We start from the raw sequence: 17,857 nt of genomic DNA, 5'->3' as shown, positions 1-17,857 counted from the left end.
AACAAAAACATATTTCAAACCAGTGGGACTTTGAGCCAGATTCCAATCCCTTGAAATTTGAGCCAGATTCCAATCCCTTGAAACATTTCCTGGAACAAATACCCAATCAAGCATGACCTTCTTCCATGAATTCCTTCCTCAAATATAGAAATATTCCTCAAGCCTAAAATGCTATTCTTTACTAACTAGGCACTAACTAGGCTATCCAGACTCTGTCCATCCATTCAAACTGGGCTTCTATGGTTTACCATCATATCTAGGAACAGACATTGTGAGATTGGGGCAGAAGCTTTACAGTGTTATCTGTGACCCAGGTTTCTTCTCTTTTTTTTTCTCTGCTGCCATTAGCGTGTTGCCTCATGGTCTAAGATGACCGCTGGGGTTATAGCCATTTCATCCCTATTCCAAGTAGCAGGAAGGAAGGAAAGAAGAATGCACGCCAGGATAGACAACCTATAGTTTCTGCCATCAATAACTTCTGTGTTTTTCTTTTTTATCATCTGTTCAGATGCCCAAGTCTGTGAGAAATTATTCCTTCTTGGTATCTCATACCAAATCATACATATCGTGTTCTAGTCATTCATTTAATTATCATTTATTACATCCTGTGATATATCCCCACCACCAAGCTCAGTGTTTGACATAAATAAGAATAGCAGAAGATGGCTTCTCTCAGATCGAGATAGTCTTGTACATACACAAATAATTATGATACAGTGTAAAAAATGTCATAAAAGAAGAGGTGAAGACATCAGCCATGGGAACAAAGAGGAGGGTGGTTACTTGGAGATGGGGAAGGGTATTTTATGTGGCAACACTCTCCATAGAGAACATTTGAGCAGGGTGGAGAATGACATACAAAATTCTGCCAACAAGTGAGGAAGGATTTTCAGAACAGCGATAATTCAGAACCAAGGACAGTAGCACTTTTACCTCAAGTGCATGCAAAAAAAAAAAAAAAAGTCCATGTACCCCTGTGACTAGCCACTTCATCCATGAAGCCTGAATTCAAATTTCTTCTTGTATTCTGGAAATAGTTGGCTATTAATTCGCCTAAGATCCACTCAGTGTACCTATTTAAAAAGCACATTTTCTGGTTCCCTCTACTAGAAATCCTGATTCCATAGAGGCTTCATTTTAACAAGCATCCCCATGATTCAGGAATTCCCAGCATGGCAGTTTGGCAGCCAGGAGCTACGTTAAATTTAGGCATATACATGAGATAATCAGGTTTGGGTTTTATAGCAGTCACTCTGGTCATGGTGTAGAGGACGATACTGCGATATCAAGAGTGGAGGCAGGGAGACCTGTTAGGCAGGTCTTAATAATCATTCGGACAATAGGTGATATGGGCTCATGGGTAGTGACAGTAGAAGAGAAAGGAGTCTAGAGTATCATTGGAAGCCCAAGTGGAAGAACTCAGTAACACTGATTGTGGTGGATTGGAAAAGGAAAAAAAAGTTGAAAATAGCTTTTTTTTTTTTTTTTTTTTCCAGCTTAGATTACCTAGCAGATGCTGAAGCCATTAAACAGCTTAGGGAAAAGAAGGGAGGAGTAAGTAAGTTTGGAAAACAAAGAGTTACATTTGGGAGCCAATTAGTTTGAAGATACCAAGAGGTACCCCATATTTTTTCTTTACACACACACACACACACACACACACACACACCAATCTTTCTATGTTGCAGACTCCTCTAGGGCACGGACCTGACCTTGGCAATTGGCATACCCCTCACCTTGCATGACATACAGCCTCTTAGAATTGAGGATGAGGCAGTAGCCCTAGAATAAGCATTTGTCCACTCCTCATCTACTTCCCAGAAGGGAAAATTACTATAATATGGTGAAAGACGAGTTCAGCTTCTGGAATGGCAAAGCAAGTCATGCTTCTATGTGTTCTGTGAATCTAAAAGAAATGTCAAATTTTTAGTGAAAAAAGAGAAAACAATCACTTTGGAAAACACAATCATGACAATTTTATGTCATCCTTGGGAAAAGACAGCCTGCCGTTCCACTGCTGTGCTGCCAGGCTGCTCCCATGAACTTGCCTAAGTGTGTCTTTGCTGTGCAGCTTTGCATCTCTTAGCATACATTATCTTCCCCTGTGTTTATTTGATTGGGGCCATGGCTGGTTGTCTTTTACTGGAAACCAGAATTACTTTTTGGTTTCCAAAAAAAAAAACAATTTTTTGAACAAGATAAAACAATATTTTAAAAATTAACTATGTCAGTTTCTCAGAGGCTATTCTATTCCAGCAATTCCCCTCCCTCCTTTCCTTTCTTATTTCATCCACCCCTCTCTCTATCTCTCTAGTCTGAACTGTTCTACTAATGTCTTTACTCTCAATTGCTTTAGACTTTCTAGAAAAAAACTGGACAGGAGCTAGCATTCCTGTTAGTGGAAACAACAAATGCCTTAGAGAACGGCAATAATTCAAAACCAAGGACAGTAGCACAATCGTGGTGGGGCTCAAGATTACACCTAAGAGAGGTGGTTCCTATATCACAGGTGTTCCATAAAGCTGAAATCTACTTGAATATATGAGTAGAAGAGCTAATTAACATGAATTTCCTTCAAATTGGTGTGATCCTGCCAATGCGAATTTCACATTAACTCTCTCAACTTTGCATGAGTAACTCTTATTTTCGCTTTGGTATAGGTGACAGAAAAAAATGTTGATCCTGAAACAATGCTGTTGCCTTATCTGAGGAAGAAGCGTATCCTTTTCTTTACTTTGAGTGTGTATGCATGTGTGTATTTGTATGACTCCAATTTCCTCATTAAATGATATTTCAAACATACATTTATAGACACTGAGACATATTCCCTACTATCATGGTTTTATGCCCATCTTTGAGAAAGCCCTATCTTTTAGTTTTATAGGCAGTGCACAAATTTGGCTGTCAGAAGAGCCAATTTTTTTCTAGTCTCTGTATAAAATGGAGAAACTAGCAATGGAAACTTTAAAAAGGACCTAATTAAGCATCCTTTAGAACTAAGAGTCACAATATTTATATTCTGTCCTTAAGAACTAATTATTATGCCCATTAGAAAAAGAGAGCACAGAAGTCACCTGAAATGAAAGTAAAAGAAAAATGGAAAAACTAAACCTGAAAATGTTATCCTAGAAAAACTTTCCAAATAAAAGCCATCTAGGGAATGGATTTTTAGCATGAACTCCAGTAGGCTACCAGAGGGTAGTAGGCACTACTGAATTATATGCAAAATTATGTTTCAATGGGGGTGTGTACATTTTTCCCCTGGAAAGGGTAAAATTACCAAAAGAGTACACAACTCCAAATCATCAGTAATTATTTTTCAGACACACGAATATGTTTATGAGACATGCTCATTAAAGTCAGTCAAGATATTTAGACAAAAAACAATGAATATTACTTCCTGATTATCCACAGTACCTATGTGTAATATTTAAAGTTTGGTTCACCATGAGTGACAGAAAACCCCAACTCATGGTAAACAGGATAGAAGATAGAAGTTTTCTTTCTTTTTCACTGTGTTAGTTCAGATTCTTCAGGATTGTGGACACCAAAAATGGGATTAAATGTGCTTTATTAGAAGTGCCTGTGGGAAAGGAAGTAGGGAGGGAGTCAGAGCAGGCTTAGGGAGCCGTTTGATCACCATGCAAGTCTGACCCTGGAGATAAGATTGAGTGGAAGGTCCCTAGACTGCTGGTTTGTGTAAGGCATATTCTTCAGAACCACTGGGATGGTTGACAAGGACTTCATGTCTCTACATAGCACTAAGCCATTGGTGGAGAGCAGTTCATAGGAGGCATGGCCTTAATGAAAACCGGAGTGATCAGTATCAAAGTGCAGCAACAGGATCTCTTGGTCAGTTACCCTCCATGTTGAATTGAGGTCTGTGAGGTATGTTTACATGGCTATCACACTCGCATAAGGAAAGCCCACAAGTAGGAGGATCAGGGCTGGTAAAGCAGTGTCACAGCATTGAGAAACCAAGCAGCACCTTCCTCAGCGTGCAGCTTTCTCCCCACAGTCAGAGATGGCTAATGGAGGCCCAGCCTCATATCTGAATTCCAGCAAATAGGAAGAAGTAATGAGCAAAGAAAGAAGTACCTCTCTCCTTTTGAGGACACTCTTCTCCTGGAAGTCATACACAACACTTATAATTACATCCTATTAGCCAGCAATGTTATTGACCCCACCTAGCTGCAGAGGAAGCTGGGAAAGTATATTTTTTACTCTGGGAAGCCCTGTGTGTGGCTAAAAATCAGGGTTTCTATTATTAAGGAATAATGAGAGAACAGATATTAGGGAACAGATGGAAGTATCTGCCACTGAAAGGCAGAGAAATATACAAACATGGCTAACATGACACAAATATTCCAAGAATTATCTACAATTTAACATTTTGCTTTGTGTCATTAAAGACAGAGATAAGGTTGAGAATAAATGTGCAATGTATTCATACCTTCAAATACTCAAGCCCTTACATATATAGATTCTTCTTTTTTCAGTTCAGCCCTATTTTTGGCAACCTGAGGTCCAATTGTTTTCAAAGGGAGGATACAAGATACACCATACACAAAAAATCAAGAATTTACAAGATTATATATTATAGCTGCTATATTATAATAGTAAGACATACACACATCATTCGATGAATATGTATTGAACTTAACGTACATTTAAGAGTCTTTAATGTTGCTGTCTCCTATTGGCAGGGCTATTCTAGAAAGAGAATTATGTAACACATATGATCTTTAACTATGCCTCTTCCAGTCCGACTCACAGGAACCAAATATGGCTGTGGAGGAGGAGACTGTGGTGCATGTACAGTGATGATATCACGATATAACCCCATCACCAAGAGAATAAGGTACCATATAGCAAAGTCCAGATATGGTTGAATTTTTATAATTTTGAACTTTGTTATATTCCTTCATTTGGTAAATATATATTGAGTACCTACCATGTGAAAAGAACTGGACACTAGGGGTGCAATGATGAACAAGAAAGACATGGTCCCAGGAATATGAAAGTATTGGGAGAGAAACATATCATCAGTGAGGATAACATATGGTCAAAGAATTCTCCATCAAAGCCAGGCACAGTGGCATGCATTTCTAGCTACTTGAGAGGCTGTCAGGAGTATTGCTTGAGTTTGCGTCCAGCCTGGGCAACATAGCAAAACCTTGTCTAAGAAAAACAAAAATCCCCTGTCAAAAGTTGAATGGCTGCCTGACTCCCTGTCTGGTGAGGAAAGGCTAGGCTGAAATTGCAGTGGAGAATAATGCCATCATCACACTCATATATTACTATTCCAGTCCCTAACTTATCTCCTTGTTCCCATCTAGTGCATTCTCCATACAGCAGCCAGAGTGTTCTGCTTTAATTATCATCAAATCAAGTCATTCTCCTACATAAAAGCCACCAATGGCTTCCCATTATGTTTAACATCTGTTTATGTTTGGTATTTATCCTTCTTCAAGTTTGCCAAGTTTCTTAGATCTGTGTGTTGATGTCTCTGGAAACTTCTCAAGCATTATCTCTTCAAATATTTACTCTGTGCCACATACTCTTCCCTCTGTTCTTCTGGGACTCCAATTATGCTTATGTTAGAACATTTTACATCGTTTCACAGATCTCAATTGAAGGCAAAGGATCTGAGCACTGGTGAGGTTTCAGATATCTGCCTGTGTTCCACAACCAAACCACCTGCTATCTGAACTCTGAGACATTCCTCCCTGCTTTACAGCCTAGCTGTCAGCTTTTTAGTTCACTGGGGATTTCTCTTTTCTTGCCTATCTCACCTTCCATGCTTTGGGAGATCTCTGGCAGCCATGCTGCTCTGTCTTTAGCCTCTAGGGAGTGGTGACTACTCTATACTCTGTGAAGTCTGAGTACGTAGGGTTTTCTCTCAGGTATCCTGTCTCTCCCCCAGCCTTCTTTGTTTAAGGGCCAGTATGCCTGAAGAGCTTATTTTAGCTCTCCTTCCCTGCCTATTTTTGGGGAACTACTCCCGGCACTCAGTGATCTCTGGTAGGGAAGAGATTGGAAATAATGCAGTCCAGCTTTTTATTTCCATCTGTTGTTATCGGCCCACATGAAACCATCCAAAGTTTGTTGAAAGTTGGTCTGGTTTCTCCTTATTTCTGTTTAAGGCAGTTTCCTCTTCCTCCTTCAATTTCAGGAAGAGAATAATTGTAACTCAGGGATGAGAGCAGTTGTATCTTCTCTCTTATGAAGGGGTTGTCACATAACAGAGGTTAGCTCATTTATTAAGTTTTACTCATAAAGTTTCTCTGTGTACTCAGCATCTGATGAGCTTTAAAAATATGTGGTTATGTTCCTCGTATGGTTTAGTTTGGTTTTTAGAGTGACACTGACAGTCTCTTACAACTTTCTACATCTAAACTGAAAGCTCGCTTGTCTTTGAATCAGTAAACTCCGTGCCTTTACTATCAAGCCTTTACCATTACCTACCTGGTCCCTGCCTGTCTCTCTAACCCTTAGTAACACCACTCCCCTTGCATTCACTATGTTCCTGCCTCACCAGACTTTTTTTTTAATCCCTCTTTCTGTACTTAAACATCCCACACTTATTCTTGCCTCAGGGCCTGAGTGTGTGTTTTGTCCCACTGCCTTCCATGTCTGGCCCCTTCAAATCATTCAGATTTTATAAAGTTACGTTCTCAACCCTCCCTGATCACCTACTAAATAGCTATGCTCCACCTCACCTTTACAACTCTCCATTGTGTTAGCCTATATTAATATATTCATAGCACTTCTCAACATTTCAGTTAATATGTTTGTATGTGCATATTGTCCATATACATATGTGCTAACTTCCTTCAACTAGAATATGCATTCTACAAGGGCAGAGATTTTGTCTATCTTGTTCACCAGTGAATTTTAGCATGTGGAACTCTGCCTGGCACATAGGAGGCACTCAATAAATATTTGCACTTATTTATAAATGAGTAATATCATTTGAATCTTTCTTTTATGTATATACATATTAAAGCATACTGTACATACTGTTTAAAAGCCTGTATATTTTGTTAATTTCTCCTTAATATTTTATCATAATAATAAATTCATTCATGGCTGTGTATGTTCCATCTTTTGGGCGTACCAAAACCAACCTCCAAATACTGTTAACTTAGATTATTTTTAGTTTTTATTAGTATGAGCAATGCATCAATGAACACTCCTATAGATACGTTTATGTCTATGATTATTTCCTTATGATGTATCCATAATGGTAGAATTGCAGTGTGTAAAAGAAAGTGTGCATTTTAAAGGTTTGTTTTTGTCTTCCTGTGAAATGTCTCTCAGCAGCTCTTAGGGAGAACTCAGTTTCCATTCTCACAAACAGTATGAGTCTCATTTTCCCAAACCATTGCTACTAATAGATGTTACAAATATTAAAAATGTTTATCATTTTTTGACAAAAATCGTGTTTCTCATTGCTTGAGTCTCTCTTGATTTTTAAGTTTGAATACTTGTTTCATGTGTTTATTGGACATTCATAGTTCTGTTTGGTGAATGAGAACATTTAGGAGTCATTGTGAGCTGGACATTTTCTAGCAGTGATCCTGTGGGAATGAGGAGTTCTGGATCCCACACCCTGTTTCTTCTTCTGAAGCATGGTAACACTTTTACTTTATTGCTCAACCAACTCCTGGCCCATCATCTGCCTGGAAGATGGAATGAGCTCTAGGTGTGTGTGTTCCCAGACAGAATGAGGTCTGGAGGCTTGTTCTTGTGGTCTAAAAACAAGAAGCAGACAGACTGGGAAAGAAAGGAGTTTATTTCTGCAACCAGTTACAGGGAGAAGGTCGGAGTAACTAACCAGAACAACTCTAAGTTACTGGTTTTTTCCTGGTGCTTATATACATTCAGTGTACCTACAAACTGAAAGCCAAAGTGTTTCACTCTGTCTAATCTTTAACTAGGGCCTGGGGTCTAGACAATTACTTCAGAGCCTTGGAAGAATTACTTAGTCTAAAGTGGATCCTGGTACAAGGTGTACAAGGTGTGTAAGAATGTCTCCATTAGTTTAACGGAACTCTTAAGTTCTGAGGAAACCCAGGCAGGGTGTTAATGGCCTTGTTTTTACATTCTGGCTTTTGTACTAAGGCACCAGTTTCTCCAGTTCTTTAATGTTTACTTTCTACATTCAAGAGAGTGACAGTGAGGTGTTGGTGAAGGCTGACTGCTCTGGTTGCTAATGGAGACCTGGCCTGCCACAGTTGGGTGGTTACCTGTGACTAGAGAATGTCAACCCCTCATTGGACATTCTCAAGAGGAAAAACCATCAAAGTTTTGACAGTTTTTGACAAGTGAGACCCTGGAGTTAGAATTAGGAGGCCTAATTTTAATCCTGCCTCTGACATTCTGACTGTGACCCTGAGATTCCACTTCTATAAAAAATGGGGCTGAGCTAAGGAAACAATGTTGGTGCAAAACCCGGGGACATTATACAAAAACCTGCCACAGTGGAGAAGCTCAGTGAATGCCTGGCCCCTTTCCCACTGGATGTGAAGTAACTTGTAATTTGTGCTTTTCTTTTGCATTCTGAAGGCATCACCCAGCCAATGCCTGTCTGATTCCCATCTGTTCTCTGTATGGTGCTGCTGTCACCACAGTAGAAGGCATAGGAAGCACCCACACCAGAATTCATCCTGTTCAGGTGAGGATGTGCCTCTTCCTTATGGAGTTTCTGTGCTTTAGAAACCTCATGACATTGAGTCCCTGAGACTAAGAGAACGGAGCAGCCTGGCCTGCTGCTTGGCCACTCTAACAGATACAGCCTAGCTGGAAACAAGAGCAAAGCCTGGCATATTGGAATATGTGACTGTTCATGACTAACTTCTTGGAAAGATGCTTTTGGAAGGCTAGACAAATTTTTCTTCTCTAAGAAAACTCTGACATTTGTGGGTTTGTTTTCTGTGTTCTAATTAGATGGGATCTGTCTATTTTCCAAACTCATAAAGAAACAAAAGCCAGGTGTAACAAAAGCCAGGTGTAGTGGCTCACACCTGTAATCCCAACACTTTGGGAAGCCAAGGCAGGCAGATTGCTTGAGCCCAGGAGTTTGAGACCAGCTTAGACAACATGGTGAAACACATCTGTATAAAAAATACAAAAATTAGCCAGGCATGGTGGTGAGCACCTGCAGTTCTAGCTACTCAGGGGTGCTGAGGTGAAAGAATCACTTGAGCCTGGGAGGTTGAGGCTGCAGTAAACCACAGTTGTACCCTGTACTTCAGCCTGGGTGACCGAGTGAGACCCTGTCAAAAGAAAGAAAAAGAGAGAAAGAGAGAGAGAGAGGAGGGAAGGAGGAAGGGAAGAAGGAGAGGAGGGAAGGAGGAAGGGAACAAGGAAAGGAGGGAGGGAGGGAAAGAAGGAAGGAAGGAGAGAGAGGGAGGAAGGAAAGGAAGGAAGGAGAGGGAGGGAGGGAAGGAAGGAGAGGGAGGGAGGGAAGGAAGGAAGGGGAAGGAAAGAAGGAAGAAAGATAAAAGGGCCATGTACATTGAGGGATATAATTTTATTGTGTTTTTTTAATAAAGTGGAAAATAACATGATCTTAAGGCTGAGTGAAAATCTCAGCTACTAAAAGGTTTTGTTATACTTAGAGCTTGTTTGGAAGGCAGATGATAGCAGTTGTCAATAAATTTTTTGGCTTTTCTCCTGAAGAAGCACCTTGTTCAAGTTTTAGCCTCAAGTGAAAAGGCATCTTCAGACACCTGACTCTTGATGTATATGTTACCCATAAAAATGTCATTTCTAGGCCAGGTGCAGTGGCTCATGCCTGTAATCCCAGCACTTTGGGAGGCTGAGGCGGGCTGATCACGATGTCAAGAGATAGAGACCATCCTGAAAAACATGGTGAAATCCTGTCTGTACCAAAATATAAAAATTAGTTGGGTATGGTGGCGTGCACCTGTAGTCCCAGCTACTCAGGAGGCTGAGGCAGGAGAATCGCTTGAACCTGGAAGGCAGAGGTTGCAATGAGCCAACATCACGCCACTGTACTCCAGCCTGGTGACAGAGCGAGACTCCATCTCAAAAAAAAAAAGAAAAAAATGCCATTTCTACTCATTTTTTATTGAAGTTAATGAAGATCACATATGAGGAAAAGAAAGGAACAACATAGAAAATTGCCTATTCAAATTTTCTAGATTTGAAGGAATCTTGGATTCTGTTTATTTGAAAGATCATTATCTAGAGGGAGAGAATTTTGCCTAGATCATTATGAAATATCATTAACTAGAGGGAGAGAATGCTGCCTGGATGCTCATGTGAGACCTGGTCACACACAGGCATACAACACCCTTTCATTTCCTAATTGACATGGAATTCCCACTGTTACAATGTTTCTTGAAGACAACTTCCAAAATCGACTTCAATCTTAGAAGTTAGACTCCAAAGCAAAAATGCTAGGGAGAGAGAAAGGTATATATATAAAAAAAAGTTTTATGTTTTATTTTTATTTTTACTTTTTGTTTCACTTCTCAACTTGAGTGTAATTTGGTTTATTTCTCTGAAGGACTTCCTTTATCTCAGTAATTCACAGCCACAACTGCACATTGAAACCAACCATCTGGGAATCTTTAAAAGATGTATGCCTGTGCCCCATTCCCAGAGACTCTGTCAGTTGGTTTGTGGTGCTGTGTGGGGCTTGGAATCTTAACACTCTCCTGGTGATTCTCAAGACTGGCAACCACTTCCTTAAGTGAAGCTCGAAAGCAGATGAGGCCCAACCTAACATAACCCAGCCCTGGGGTGGGAGGCACCTGGGATGAGAAGGGTTCTCAGGGGCCTCTACTGCAACATTAGCATGCAGACGAATCACCTGGGGATGTTGCTGGAATGCAGGCTCTGATTCACTAGGCCTGGGATGGGGCCCAAGATTCTGCATTCCTAACCTTTCTGTGCTTCCAGGAGAGGATCGCCAAGTGTCATGGCACCCAGTGTGGCTTCTGCACACCTGGGATGGTGATGTCCATCTACACCCTGCTCAGGAACCACCCAGAGCCCACTCTGGATCAGTTAACTGATGCCCTTGGTGGTAGGTTATATATGCATGCTTTTCATTTTTATTTTTTTATTTTTATTTTGAGACAGAGTCTCACTCTTGCCCAGGCTGGAGTACAGTGGCACAATCTTGGCTCACTGCAACCTCCACCTCCAGGGTTCAAGGGATTCTCGTGCCTCAGCCTCCCGCGTGCTTTTATTGTTAAACGATAACAATGATAATGATAACAACAGCTAATACTGGATACCATTCATGCGACACACACTGCATTAAATACTATTTGAAGATTGTCTCATTTAATCCTCACAAAATTTTAAAAGATAGGTAGCATTATTATTTTCCCCTTTTCATTAATGGAGAAACTGACGTTTGGGGAGAGTGATTTGTTCAAAGTTACATCCCCAATAAGTGGAAGAATCAATTTGTTCAAATCAGGATTCAAACCAGACCCACACATTGCATTTGGCTGATGTATTTCTGAAGTATCTTTTGCTTGTTCTCATAATCATTAAAAAGCCAGTTATTCATCAGCCCTTGGGAAGAGTTCTGTTATCTCCACATGCTGCTCCCTCACCACTCTCCCTACTGGGTGGGTGCTTTCAGGACCATATTCAGCATCAGAGGGCTGCTGATGGATACACTGTGAAGTCAGAGACTGAGATCTTATGGTGATACTTGATACTTATTGCAAAGAACGGTCTCTATTCACTCTAGAGTGATTTTGTCAAGTTCAAGAGCTCAGTGTGTATGTGGCAGGAGGATATCCACATCAACGAGATTCTAAACAAGTCTTTTAAATGATACCCTCTCAAGTCCTATTTCTGGTGAAATTCTCCATGACTCTGTTTGTCTTTGTCTCAGGCCTCCTGAAGACCTCATTTCTCTGCTGGAGAACATGAGCCTAAAGCTCATATGTACACTTACTCTGCAAAAATGTTCCAGGGAAAATCAGAACAAATGGACATAGGAGAAACATTGCTCATAAACTGTCTTCTGCCTGATTTCCTTTAGGTCTTATCATGAATTCGATTTCATGGCTGTTTATGATGTAAACAAGTGACAAGGATTCTCAGATTTCAGGGTACTTAGATCATACATGGGAATTTGTGAGAAATAAAGATTCCTGGGACCCACCCCTAGAGAGTTTGACTCAGCAATATTGTTTTTAAATAAGACTTCAGATTTGGGGGTGGAGGAGGAACACAGGACCATACTGTGAGAGAAACGCTGGCCTAATGATTTATTGTAAATAAATACACCCGACTGCTTTCACAGTTTAATAACTACCTTAGCTGCTATATAATAACTTTGATCTTTCTATCAGCTGAAGCTTAGAGTGCTCTTTTTTTTTTTTTTTTTTTTCAATATATTGGTAACTGTCACGGTAAGTGTTAAGAATGAGGGGTATTTTTCTTTAGAAAAAGAAGTAAAGCTTGCCATTTGCAACAACATGAATGAAAATGGAGGACATTATGCTGAGTGAAATAAGCCAGGCACAGAAGAACAAATGCTACATGATCCCTCATGCAAGGAACCTAAAGTAGTCAGACCCATAGAAGCAGAGAATAGAATGGTGATTACCAGGGCCTGGGGAAGGAGAAAACACAGAGGTATTGGTCAAAGGTAAAAAGTTTCAGTTATGCAAAATGAATGAGTCCTAGAGATACTGTACAGCATAATGCTTATAGTTAACAACACTGTATTGTATACTCAAACATTTGCTAAAAGGGTAGATGTTGTAGTAACCACAAAATAAATGAACAAATAAATAAATGATGGGAGGGAACTTAGAGGTAATAGATATGTTTATAACCTTGACTGTGGTGATGGTTTCATGGGTATAAGACTTATCTCCAAATTTACCAAGTTGTACAGCTTCTTGTATGTCAATAATAGCTCAATAAAATGGATTTTGTTGTTTAAAAAAAAATTAGGCTGACTGGGCACAGTGGCTCACGCCTGTAATCCCAGCATTTTGGGAGGCCAAGGTGGGCAGATCACCTTAGGTCAGGAATTTGAGACCAGCCTGGCTGACGTGGTGAAACCCCATCTCTACTAAAAATACAAAAATTAGCCTGGCCTGGTGGTGTGTGCCTGTAGTCCCAGCTACTCAGGAGTCTGAGGCAGAAAAATCACTTGAACTCAGGAGGTAGAAGTTGCAGTGAGCCGAGATTGAACCACCGTACCTGCAGCCTGAGCGACAGAGTGAAACCCTGTCTCTAAATAAATAAATAAATAAATAATTTTTTTGAAAAATGAGGCTTAGCTCTTGAGTGTGACTGTAGAGCAAGTTTTTGACTTGAAATCATTGTGTTGTTTGAGCACCTATCACCAGCAGAAGGCATAACAACTTTACAGGAGAAAGCACGAATGCCTGAGCTGTTAAAATCTGCCTCAAGATTCTTAATTAAATATCCCAAGTTGCTGATGAAAAGATCTGACTTTGTAGATTAGGTGGACTAAAATGTCAAACAGAGCTTTCCTCTATGACAGGGTCTTTACTTCCATCACACTCTTGGTAGACAGTGCCTTTATCTGGGTCACTTGGTTAACAGAGCTGGATTTTTCTCCTTCAGGTAACCTGTGCCGTTGCACTGGATACAGGCCCATAATTGATGCATGCAAGACTTTCTGTAAAGTAAGTGGAAAGGACCACATGTTTGAGTACTTTTTCCCCAATGAAACAGAATGGTAGGGGTTGTCAGTGGTTAGGGGGACAGCCATCTTACTAATACATGGCGACTTCTTATCTCAAGGTTTCTAGCTGCTGTTTGTTATTTGATCTTGACCAGGACACTTACCCTCATTCATTGAGCTTGCCTTGGTAGTCACATAATGAACACCCGAGCATTTTGACATTGGCTGTGTGTCATTGCTTCTAAGAGGTCTTTCCTGACCTCTTTGCTTGGGTCAGGTGCCCTGCCCTGGTGTTCCTATAGGCCTCTGCGAACATGGGATGGGCATCTGCATGTCCCATCGCAGCTTTGGTCACAATGTGGTACAACTGATCATTTGCTATCCCATCTCATCACCAGACTGTGGGCTGCTTCACAGCAGAGGCTGTATGTCTCCGAGTCCAGTCACCGTATAGTCATTGAGCAGCAATACTCAATAACTATATGGTGCAATAAATACTCAATATTTGTTGAATGAATAAATGAACAAACAAGGTTGTGATGAAGGGTATAAGATTGCCCTTTGGATGTTAAACTATGAATTCAGTATGTCATGATAAGAACAGAGATGACAGTAATAATACTTGTTAATATTTATTAATATTTAAAATACTAAAAATATAAACTAATCATTATTAATATTTTATTAATATTTAATCTATGTGCCAGGCTTAGTTATAAAGTATTTATGTCTTTTAACTTATTTAATAATCACTGCTATTCAAAATTTCCTATCAGCTCCGGTTTTTCATTAAAGTTAGTTTGGATATGTTTTAAGTACCAGTCTTTTAAGTGCCAGTCTTTCACGGCATCTAACAATATTGATTCAGCATTATGTTTCAACTGGTTCTCACCTGCTTTATTTACTACTTAGTAGAATCAGCAATAAATTCTTAGTGATTTGTTTTTGTCCACTAGACTTCAGGTTGCTGTCAAAGTAAAGAAAATGGGATTTGCTGTTTGGATCAAGGAATCAATGGATTGCCAGAATTCGAGGAAGGAAGTGAGGTCAGTGAAATGCAGAGCTTTTATAAGGTTTTCTCAGGACATGAGCATGAGCCAACATACTCTTAGGAAAAATAAATGGCTACTCAACTGAGTAATTTGAGGTGTGTCAACATGTGCCCTCTCCCATTCTCATTCCATCTCTATAAAAAAAATTCTGTCTGGCCGGGCGCAGTGGCTCACATCTGTAATCCCAGCACTTTGGGAGGCTGAGGCGGGTGGATCACGAGGTCAAGAGATCGACGCTATCCTGGTTAACACGGTGAAAACCCATCTCTACTAAAAATTCAAAAAATTAGCTGGGCAAGGTGGCGCGTGCCTGTAATCCCAGCTACTCAGGAGGCTGAGGCAGGAGAATTGCCTGAACCCAGGAGGCGGAGGTTGCGGTGAGCCGAGATTGTGCCATTGCACTCCAGCCTGGGTAACAAGAGCGAAACTCTGTCTCAAAAAAAAAAAAAAAAAAAATTCTGTCATAGCAATTTTGTCCTCATTCCAGATATTATTCCCATTTAGATACAATTATCTACAGGAAGGAAAGCACATTGTTTCCTTAGTGTCTCTTAATTTTTAAAAGCATTTTTCAAGTTATTTTCCAAGGGCCAGAAGTAAAGTGGAGATGTCACAGAAATGAAAGAACAGGTAGAGCGAGTAGAGACAGGAGAGGTTCAGGGGGCCGTTCTTATTCCAGCTGTGTGTGCTGCTGCTGCCTCCTCTTCTGCTGTCCCCAGACTCCAAAGAGAATGTGCAGGGAGTTGAGGCCTCCAGAGGCACATTGGCATCAGCACTGAGTTGCTGATGACCAGGTTTGTGTCAGAGCCCTTGGTTTGGAGCTCAGGGATTATGGCTGGCCACTAGACCTTTTTGTCGGTTTGCTATATCTGACCATGTGTCTATCTTTTGGCCTTATTCCACAAAGGATTTTAAAGTTGCTTGATAACAATAACTTCTGATATGTTCTCTTTTTAAGACAAGTCCAAAACTCTTCACAGAAGAGGAGTTTCTGCCATTGGATCCAACCCAGGAACTGATATTTCCTCCTGAACTAATGGTAAGTAAAGCAATGTTGAGTTCATCCTGGAAGAATTCATGGTGAAATATCAGGAAGGGCATTTGTTTATGGATTCTCTCAAAAGCTGATTGGCAAATAGGTAAGGCCTCTCTGTCATCCTTATCTCAAGATCTAAAAATTATGGACTGAGGAAGAAGAGGAGGAATGAGGGTGGGGTCACCATGAGGGGACAGCTGAACTGACTGTAAGAAGCAGTAGATAGCATCTACAAATCATGAAATCACAGCGTGTGGGTTCACACACTGTGTAGACATGTTTCCTACTTCCACTTTTGCTGAAGTTTATTCCTCCATGGAATGACTTAACAAGATTAAGCATGTTACTATATTTACAAACATTAAAATGAAGTTCTCTGAGACATAAGAACACCAAAGGGAGATAGACTGAGCAGTTCCCAGGAGTAAAGAACTGTTGTGCTTTTATTCTGAACTCTGATTCCTTGTAAAGCTCTACTTTTAGGTCACTTTGTACTTTATTTTTTAGTGATGTGTATTTTCTCTTTCTGTTTCTACAATGCTAATGATCGAGTGGAAACAGGTGGAGATGGCACCATTGGATACCTTGAATCCCAATTGCTTTTTCAATAGATAATGGCTGAGAAACAGCCCCAAAGGACCAGGGTGTTTGGCAGTGAGAGAATGGCGTGGTTTTCCCCCGTGACCCTGAAGGAACTGCTGGAATTGAAATTCAAGTATCCCCAGGCCCCTGTTGTTATGGGAAACACCTCCGTGGGTATGTAGAACCCCAGGGACTTCTTATAGGGAAATTGAGGAAAAGAGCTTAGGGTGGGGCCGGAGAGGGCAGGGAAACTTCATATACATGTGTTCTCAGGAAAAGCAGTCTAAAATAGCATTTTAAATCTTTTGGGCTAGACTTCCTGAGCTTGCCCAAGAGACTTTCTAACTAGTATTAAGTAAGTCCCTCTCACCTCTCATCGGAGCAGTGTGCAGAGTTGCACCCGAGGGGCTTGCTCCATAGCAAACCAGCAGCAGCAGCTCCAGTGACAGCTGTCCTGTCTTTCCATTTGGGGATTGATCTGGGCCTCAAATTTGAAATTGCTCTTTGTTTCCGCTCTCGGGGTGTCTCAATAGGTGTAACATGTTTTACTTAAACCGCAGCTACAGGGTCTTCCTGTTGCATCCAGTGTTTGCTCAGCTTGAGGAGCCCTTAGAGTCTTCCCAGAGAGAATTCTGAGCATGCCATATAGCCCAAGTTTCAAGGTTGACAATTCCAGAGTCTTCCAAGTTTAATGAAAATCTATCCAGCCATTCTCTCTGTATGTGATTTGGCAATAAACAGATGAATAGAAAGATACATAATTTTTATATATTTAAAGATATTAGTTTAATAATAATTTCAAATTTAAAAGGCAGTCCCTTTATTCCAGTCTTATTATGATTTTTTTTAATCCTTTAGGGCCTGAAGTGAAATTTAAAGGTGTCTTTCACCCAGTTATAATTTCTCCTGATAGAATTGAAGAACTGAGTGTTATAATCCATGCATCTAATGGTGAGTTCTTAAGTCTCTATTTTCTTAGTTAATATGCATTAATCAATTTACCTTGCCCAGCAGACAAGCAGGAAAAGAATGATTCCTAATTATACACACAGAAATTATCTTCTTATAAGAATGATATGTTTATCATATAAATGTCTTCTTTTGAGAAGTGTCAGTTCATATCCTTTGCCCACTTTTTTATGGGGTTGTTTTTCCCTTATAAATTTGTTTAAGTTCCTTTTAGATTCTGGATATTAGACCTTTGTCAATGGGTAAATTGCAAAATTTTTCTCCCATTCTGCAGATTGCCTGTTCACTCTGATACTACTTTCTTTTATACAGAAACTCTTTACTTTAATTAGATCTCAATTGTCAATTTTGGTTTTTGTTGCAATTGCTTTTGATGTTTTAGTCATGAAGTCTTTGCCCATGCCTATGTCCTGCAGGGTATTGCCTAGGTTTTCTTCTGGGGTTTTTATGGTTTTGGGTCTTATGTTTAAGTCTTTAATCCATCTTGAGTTACTTTTTGTATAACGTGTAACACAGGGGTTCCATTTCAGTTTTCTGCATATGGCTAGCCAG

The 17,857-nt window shown here is 40.2% G+C and overlaps 1 protein-coding gene across 2 annotated transcripts in view; it reads left to right on the top strand.

Moving 5' to 3' along the window:
• The window catches only part of LOC105731457 (aldehyde oxidase), an 87,177-nt gene that overhangs the window by 4,539 nt on the left and 64,781 nt on the right, over positions 1-17,857 (top strand). For both annotated transcript variants that reach the window (XM_021670702.2, XM_021670703.2), the window contains exons 2-10: positions 2,661-2,718; positions 4,765-4,861; positions 8,572-8,680; positions 10,936-11,062; positions 13,606-13,667; positions 14,623-14,712; positions 15,677-15,757; positions 16,366-16,510; positions 17,195-17,287. In XM_021670702.2, coding sequence (XP_021526377.2) covers positions 2,661-2,718; positions 4,765-4,861; positions 8,572-8,680; positions 10,936-11,062; positions 13,606-13,667; positions 14,623-14,712; positions 15,677-15,757; positions 16,366-16,510; positions 17,195-17,287 — 862 coding nt within the window. The remainder of the gene's footprint in view (positions 1-2,660; positions 2,719-4,764; positions 4,862-8,571; positions 8,681-10,935; positions 11,063-13,605; positions 13,668-14,622; positions 14,713-15,676; positions 15,758-16,365; positions 16,511-17,194; positions 17,288-17,857) is intronic.

Source organism: Aotus nancymaae, unplaced genomic scaffold (genome assembly GCF_030222135.1).
Source record: "Aotus nancymaae isolate 86718 unplaced genomic scaffold, 86718_ANA_hifiasm-v0.15.2.pri h1tg000008l, whole genome shotgun sequence".
Classification (NCBI taxonomy): Eukaryota; Metazoa; Chordata; class Mammalia; order Primates; family Aotidae; genus Aotus; species Aotus nancymaae.
This window is presented reverse-complemented; position numbering and strand designations above follow the sequence as displayed.